The sequence below is a fragment of the Ctenopharyngodon idella genome, chromosome 2 (genome assembly GCF_019924925.1).
Source record: "Ctenopharyngodon idella isolate HZGC_01 chromosome 2, HZGC01, whole genome shotgun sequence".
Taxonomy (NCBI): Eukaryota; Metazoa; Chordata; class Actinopteri; order Cypriniformes; family Xenocyprididae; genus Ctenopharyngodon; species Ctenopharyngodon idella.
Genome location: NC_067221.1, coordinates 28,355,014 through 28,362,821, shown reverse-complemented (window position 1 = coordinate 28,362,821; position 7,808 = coordinate 28,355,014). Strand labels below are relative to the sequence as shown.

Here is a 7,808-nt window from a genome sequence, read left to right as displayed (position 1 = left end):
TTTTTGACCCCTTAACGCCACAAGTGTTGCTGGTATTGTCCATAAATAGCTTTGCTTTTATTCTATGCACCTTGTTGGACATGTGAACTTGCACCAGATTAATTATACTACACTTCTTGATTTATGTAAGAGACCACCAATGTGTTGTCTGTCCGGACAAACACATGATGGCCAGTGGTGTAGTCGGGGCCATACACACGCATATGCCGTATACTTACTTTTTGCCCAGGGCTGTTTGCGTATTGTGACTTCTAAGGATCAGTATTTGCGTATACCCACTTGTATTTTTTGCTTCGAAAGTCTATAATCTACTGTCATGTTAGCTTCCCCTTTAACTGTGTGTCCAATGCTGTTGTATAAACTCGTGATTCTTTTCTAACGATCGAAAATCGGCACTCGGTTGCTAGGATGTTTCTGGGCAATTCCTAAGGTGTGCTGGGTGGTTGCTAGGCGGTTGCTACGGTGTTCTGGGTGGTTGCTAGGCGGTTGCTATGGTAAACTGGGTGGTTGCTAGGCGGTTGCTAGGCAGTTGCTAAGGTACTTGGGGTGGTTGCTAAGGTGTTGCTAGGCGGTTGCTAGGGTGTTCTGGGTGGTTGCTTGGCGGTTGCTATTGTAAACTGGGTGATTGCTAGGCGGTCGCTAGGCAGTTGCTAAGGTACTTGGGGTGGTCACTACGGTGTTGCTAGGCGGTTGCTAGGGTGTTCTGGCCGGTTGCTAGGCGGTTGCTATGGTAACCTGTGTGGTAGCCTCTATGACATTGTGATCAAGAGTTATGTTTAATACAAAATCCCTATGTAATTTCCCATAGTAGGAAAAACACACAAATACTCTATGGGGCAAATTTGGGCAGCTCTTGAGCCCCAGGGGTACAACTTACATCCCATTTTGAGATATGGTCTGACAGAGCCTGCCAGCCTCTTCAAACGTGGTAACCCACATGTTTCTACAAAATCCTCATTAGGAGCTATGACTCGTCAAAGTTCGTCACAATGTTAAGTCTATGGGATTTTTCGCCCGATTTTACACCCGATCACCTGCATATCGTGCCGATTGCCTGATTCCGTGGCCGATCCTGAGCTTCACCAAATTGTCACAGAGGTTCAGCTTCACAGCAGGAACCACTCCAAGTCGTGTAAAAAAGGGAATTTATTATGTAGATTCGGGTTCCCTAAACTACCGATGTCTAGCACCACGATCACTCGTCCGCGACCACAGCGTCCTGAAGAAGAGGATGACCCGGACGCTTCTTCGTCAGTAAGCTGCATGTTCGCATCTAAAAACGCGATCGCTCGTCCACAACCACAGCGTCCTGAAGAAGAGGATAGACAGAAAGACAGAAAGAAGGCGAGACAGGAGGCTGCTCAAAAAGCAATGAGCGAAGCCAGGCTAAAACTTAAACCAGTGTGGGATTTGTTGAATGATCCCCAAGCCTCCTTTGACAGCTTGTCAGAGCTTCTGACAAAATGTAACATGACCATGAAAGAGTACGAAGACAACGTTGAGGCACTGTCCACTGCCAACGTGGTTTTGCTGAAGCGTGATCCAAAGGAGTCTTGGGTGAATGGATACAATCCTGATTTGTTGAGGGCATGGAACGCTAACATGGACATTCAGTTCGTTCTTGACCCTTTTAGCTGCGTCATGTATATGTTATCGTATATTTCTAAGCCGGAGCATGAAATGAATGAGGTACTGAAGAACGTAATCAAGGGTGTGCGCGAAACTAACGTTAATGAGGAAGACGAAATGAAGCACATAATGCAGGCCTACTCCAAACACAGGCAAGTAAGCGCTCAGGAATCGGTTGCACGAACATGCAGCTTACCATTGAAGAAATGTTCACGAAGCGTTGTGTTTATACCGATGGATGACGATGCGCTGAAGATGAGTCTTCCCCTTAGTGCCCTCCAAAACAAAGATCCCGATTCAGAGGATGTCTGGATGTCAGGGATAATAGATAAATATAGAGCAAGGCCACAAACACCCGAGTTTGAAAAGATATGCCTGGCAGATTTTGCTTCGGAATACCGTATTGTGTATGGTCAGCAAACAAAAGGTAAAAATGTTCACCAGCTGCTCAACGGTATGGGATTTTTTCAGAAACGAACTGTTGGTAAGGCTGCAGTTATTAGATATGCACGGTATTCGGAAGAAAAACAACCTGAAAAGTTTTACTGTAGATTACTTAAGCTTTACATGCCACATCGCTTCAATGCACAGCTAAAACCTCCTAGATTTCCAACGTATGAGCAGTTTTACAAATGTGCATCTGTGGAACTTCCTGCACACCCTGGTCTCCTGATACCTGTCCGTGCTGTAGTGCAGGCACACAAGGAGAAGTTCGAAAAACACAGTGACGAAGTGGATAAGGCATTAGATCAGCTGCAACAGCAAGGACCACCTGAAAACGCTTGGACGGCATTTGCACCTGAAATTGAAGCGGATCGTTTGGAGTGCATTGCCGAACGAGAAGACATCGATCCAGATGATGAGGATGTACAAGATGATGTCCCAGAGTATCAGATTCTTGAACACGGAGATGGAGTTGTTCCACAAGTAGAGGCACCGCAGCTCAGTATTGAATTTGTTCGGAAGCTGTTTAGAAGTCTAAATGAGACACAGGCAGCCATATTCTACACTGTCTGCCATTGGTGTCAGAAACGTGTGTGGGGTCAAAATCCAGAACAGTTTTTTTATTTCTTATCAGGCGGAGCTGGTTGTGGCAAATCGCATGTCATCAAGTGCATATACACGGAAGCGACCAAGATTCTGCGACAGCTGCCTCGACTGCGGGAGGAGGGGGATCTCTCCGTGCCTACAGTGCTCTTGAGTGCGTTTACTGGAACGGCAGCTTTCAATATTTCCGGTAAAACTCTGCACTCCATTTTAAAACTTCCAAGGAATCTAAAGCCACCATATCAAGGACTTGGAAACGCCCTGGATGAACTGCGAGCAAGATTACGTGACGTGGAAATTCTTATCATTGATGAAGTGTCTATGATTTCGAAGGATCTTTTTGCTTACATCAACTGGAGGTTTCAGCAAATCAAAGGCAGCAAGAAACCTTTCGGGGGCATCTCTGTCCTCGCCGTTGGTGACTTTTACCAACTGCCACCTACCGGTAAAGTCAAACCACTCTGTGTCTACGAAGAAGATGTTTTGGACTTCTGGAAAGATCATTTCCAAATGATTACCCTCTCAGAGGTTATGCGTCAGAAAGAAGACCTTGCTTTTGCCCAGCTTTTGAACAGACTACGAGTGAAGAAGAAGACCGAAGATCTTGGCGAAGAAGATAGAGCTTTGTTACTCCAGGCTGTGAAGGATCCCAAAGACTGCCCGTGTGATGCACTGCACGTATTTGCCACCAACAAGGAAGTTCACGGACACAACACCGAGACAATCCACGCTCTTCACACTGACATCATAACCATTGATGCCGAAGACTACAGAAAAGACCCAAGAACAGGAGGGATGAAGAAACAAAAGAAGCCTGTCATCGGAAAAAAGGACGACTTGCTTGACTCCATAGAAATTGCAGTGGGAGTTCGTGTAGTGATAACTAGGAATCTGGACGTTGAGGATGGAGTCGTTAATGGATGTTTTGGGAAAATTGCACTTATCGTCACTAAAACAGTAGATGGAATAGACACCGTTAAAATGTTAGGGCTTCAGCTTGACAATCCAAACGCGGGTAAGAAACACCGCAGAAAGGTGCAAGGTGAAGAAGACGACTTAGTTTATATCGAGAGATCCGAAGAAAGTCTAAGGAAAGGAGCAGTTCGTCGTCAATTTCCTATTAAGTTAGCTTATGCCTGCACAGCTCACAAAGTGCAAGGCATGACAATGCAGAATGCCGTAGTGTCACTGAAGAAGATTTTCGAGCCAGGAATGGCCTAATTTGCACTTAGCAGAACGACATCGCTTCGTGGGTTACACATTACTGACTTCAGTGAAAAGAAGATTTATGCTGATCCTGCAGTCACCGCCTCGTTACAAAACATGACAAGAGCGACATTGACAGGAATCATGCCACTTTTGCAGCACATTAGGGAAACTGACATAGATCAAACATTTAAAATAATTCATCATAACACAGAAGGACTGGCAGCCCACATTGAAGACATTAGATGCCATCATGAGCTGCTACTAGCAGACATTTTTTGCATAACGGAAACTCACCTGACCGGATCATCCATTACACCCCTTCTCCAATTGGACGGATACAACTTGTTTATGCGCAACAGACATGTCTCCTACTCGACACATCAAGAGATCGCAAATAAAGGTGGAGGTGGAGTCGCGATATATTGTAAAGAGCATATTTCAGCTCAGGCTAGGCAGTTTATACAGAACGTAACCGATCTGGAGTTTGTCGTCATCAAAATAGATAGTCCAATCAAAGCAACCATCGCTGCTGTGTATAGGCCGCCACACTACGGTTTCGAAGATTTCATGAAGAACTTGAAGAGTCTGCTGGATTATTTGGACATCGTGGATGAACAGGTCATCGTGTGTGGCGACTTCAATGAGGATCTCTTAAGTGCAGGGGAAAAAACTGTTCTGGAATTATTTCGATCGAAACGATACACGCAACTGATCACCACAGCAACGACTAAAAAGCACACTCTACTGGATCACATTTACATCTCTCATCCGGATTTGTGTCTTCAATCGGGTGTGTTACATAGTTATCATAGTTATCACAATCCTGTGTACTGTATTTTGCGTAAATGATTAGTCGCGTTCTATACTGTAGTTTTTATGGTGGATGGGTATTGTTGTGTGTTGCGGTAATTGTTGTCTGTTGCGGTAATTGTGTGTTGCGTTGTTGCCATACGAAACCGGGGGCCACTGAACCTGCATTAACGACGACAGTGGGGGCGCTGAAAGCCTTAGCCAACGGGTTGGTGCGTATGGTTGTGTTGTGCTGTGTTATGCCATACGGAACCGAGGGCCACTGAACCTGCATTAACGACGACAGTGGGGGCGCTGAAAGCCTTAGCCAACGGGTTGGCGCGTATGGCCGTGTTGTTGTGTTGTGTTATGCCATACGGAACCGGGGGCCACTGAACCTGCATTAACGACGACAGTGGGGGCGCTGACAGCCTTAGCCAACGGGTTGGTGCGTATGGTTGTGTTGTGCTGTGTTATGCCATACGGAACCGGGGGCCACTGAACCTGCATTAACGACGACAGTGGGGGCGCTGAAAGCCTTAGCCAACGGGTTGGCGCGTATGGCCGTGTTGCGGTTAGATTGTGGTGTCTATGGTCATATAAAGGTGTTATGCCACTGAGCTACCTAGAGAGTACAGCAGCAGGAAGGACGAAGGAGTAGTGTGGCAGCTCCAGTGAGGACACTAGGAAGTAAAGGCAGCAGCATACAGGACGCAGTGAGGATTAGTGTGGCAACTCCAGGGAGGACATAGACAGAGTAACAGCAGCAGTAAGTCATAAAAGACAGTAAGGTAAAGTGAGAAGTAGTAAGACACTGTTGTGATGTATGTGATTTTGACCTTAACATAACATTTGTTTTAAATGATTTTGTATTCAATCTGTACAATGTGTACTGGATGTATTATTTGCAGTCCTCTGCTATTCTAATATTGATATGTGCTTTTCTGTAAAGTTGCAGGAAGATTTTGGAGACAATAGCAGTCCTCTCCAACACTGGATATGAGTGTGCAATCTACCATCTAAAGCTAAGTGTTAAAAGATCTCACTTCAGTCACTACTACTGCACACGATAACCACATTTAAAGGAATATTTTAATCTAATTTTGATTTTGATGTTTTGAAGTCAGGATGTCTGAGAAGATCAAGTGTGCTACAACACTGATGATGATGATGAGCTGGATACCAGCTTATGTGCAAATTTCTTTTAGTAAGTTTTAGTTTACTTCTTTATTATTATTTTTTTTTAGTTTATTAGTAAATGTGTATGTAGTGATCCCGTTATTCATTTATTAATTTCATTGCCAGAGGACGGGACCAGATGTGTTTGGAGTTGAGGACAATGCTGAAGACTAAAGAAGCAAAAGAAGCATATTAAATCACTGAGGTAAAGTTTGTCAATACTACTGGTAAGGTCTAGTGTTTCAGTGCATTTTATCGTACAATGTGTTTGTTCAGAGGCATGTGCTTTGATGTGAAAGCTTAGATTTTAAAGTCTTTGATGGTTTGCAGAAGTGAGAGAGCAGAAATGTCTCTTGCAAAACATACATCTGACCTGAAACTTTATGCTCTATAAGTCTTGCAGAATGAAAACAATTAAATTCAATTCACTAACATTATCATATCTGTTTTACCTTCTCTACCTCAGGGTGTCCAGCCTGTTTGCCATGTCAGATCCAGTGGCTAGATGGCGGGAGATGCTTCATTACACCACGGATCGCATCTAATCATTGGATGATCAATTAATAAAATTTAATATATTTATAAATTATCTTATTATCATATTAAGTAATTGGCTTCAATTTAATATTTCATATATTAGCTTAAATAAGAATGTTATTATAATGTGTACGCCATGCCAGAGGAGGATGGGTTCCCCCTGATGAGTCTGGTTCCTCTCAAGGTTTTTTTATCTCCTTAAGAGTTTTTTTCTTGCCACCGTCGCCACTGGCTTGCTCACTGGGGGTGTTGTGTCAAATCCTGTGTCCTTTTAGGGTCCCTGCCAATCAGGGTTTCCAAAACAACAGTTTGCGAGTCGATGAATATTTTTTTATTAATTAAATCATAAAAATTTAAATAAACAAGGCTCCACAATTAATTTGAGATAAAAGTGAAATCATGTTATGTCTTAGTCACTTGCGATAAAGCAGTAAGCCCTGTGACACCATGGTTTACAGTGCTTTCAGAACTGCTAAGGGGCGTTGTTAAAAGCCCCTCTGGTTTTCTGAAATCACAGGGCTTATGGGCTTATTCCTTTTAAAAATACTTACACAGTAATAGACAGAATCATGGACAGTAATTGAGTATTTTACAAGGGCTTTGAATGCAACATGCACAAGGTTCACTTTATTTATACAATAATTTAAACACTTTCACCAGTATTCTGCCAAAAATATAAACTTGAAGGATATTGTGTAAAACAAGTTAACAAATAAGTTTTATATATATATATATATATATATATATATATATATATATATATATATTCCCCTAGTAAAATTGTATTGCAACAGTAAAGTACGTGAAAGTGAAGAAATTAAAACAAAAATTAGTATTGTGTAAAACAAGTTAAGATATATAATTTTCTTTATTAGTGCAATTTTATTATTGCAACAGTAAGGTATTTATGTTTTTATTTTTATAATCTTGGAGTTAATGCAGATATTAGATCATTTTAATATGAAGTTAAAATATTTAAATGTGAGCTAGTACGACATTATAGGGTGGGATTTGGCACAACAGGCGTTTTCTAAATCTTTTAATAAACATTTTGGTTGAATTGGCACATCAAGTGTTTTTGTCTTTATTGAATCTTCTTCAATGGCACATTAAAAATATGTGTTCTTGTGAACTTCACAGAAGGTTCAGGGGGTATTCCAGGAAGCAAGGTTAACTTATGGTCATTTGATTTACCCAAACCTTGCTTACTCGAGGTATGCTGGTTCCAAAAATGATTTTTATACTTCTTTTAAGCAAGACCACAATATGTCTCTGCATATTTTCACTGTTTACATATTTTTCATTTTTAATTAAAATATTTAATGTCAGGACTAATGATTGCAAAAAACTAAATAACCTTATGGTGTCCAGAAATCATTGAGTTTAATTTATTGACAAAGAACTGGTGTTTAATGCTT

General features: G+C 42.0%; 1 protein-coding gene across 1 annotated transcript; it reads left to right on the top strand.

Moving 5' to 3' along the window:
- The first annotated feature begins 940 nt into the window (after positions 1-940).
- On the top strand, positions 941-7,456 carry LOC127504021 (uncharacterized). The gene is made up of 4 exons (XM_051878335.1): positions 941-4,675; positions 5,627-5,881; positions 5,980-6,058; positions 6,320-7,456. The coding sequence occupies exon 1, from the start codon at positions 1,180-1,182 to the stop codon at positions 3,895-3,897; it is 2,718 nt and encodes a 905-aa protein (XP_051734295.1). The 5' UTR covers positions 941-1,179; the 3' UTR covers positions 3,898-4,675; positions 5,627-5,881; positions 5,980-6,058; positions 6,320-7,456.
- The last annotated feature ends 352 nt before the right edge of the window (positions 7,457-7,808 follow it).

Excerpts from the sequence above, each read along its gene's own strand:
- LOC127504021 (XM_051878335.1), top strand. The coding sequence starts at position 1,180 with ATGTCTAGCACCACGATCACTCGTCCGCGACCACAGCGTCCTGAAGAA.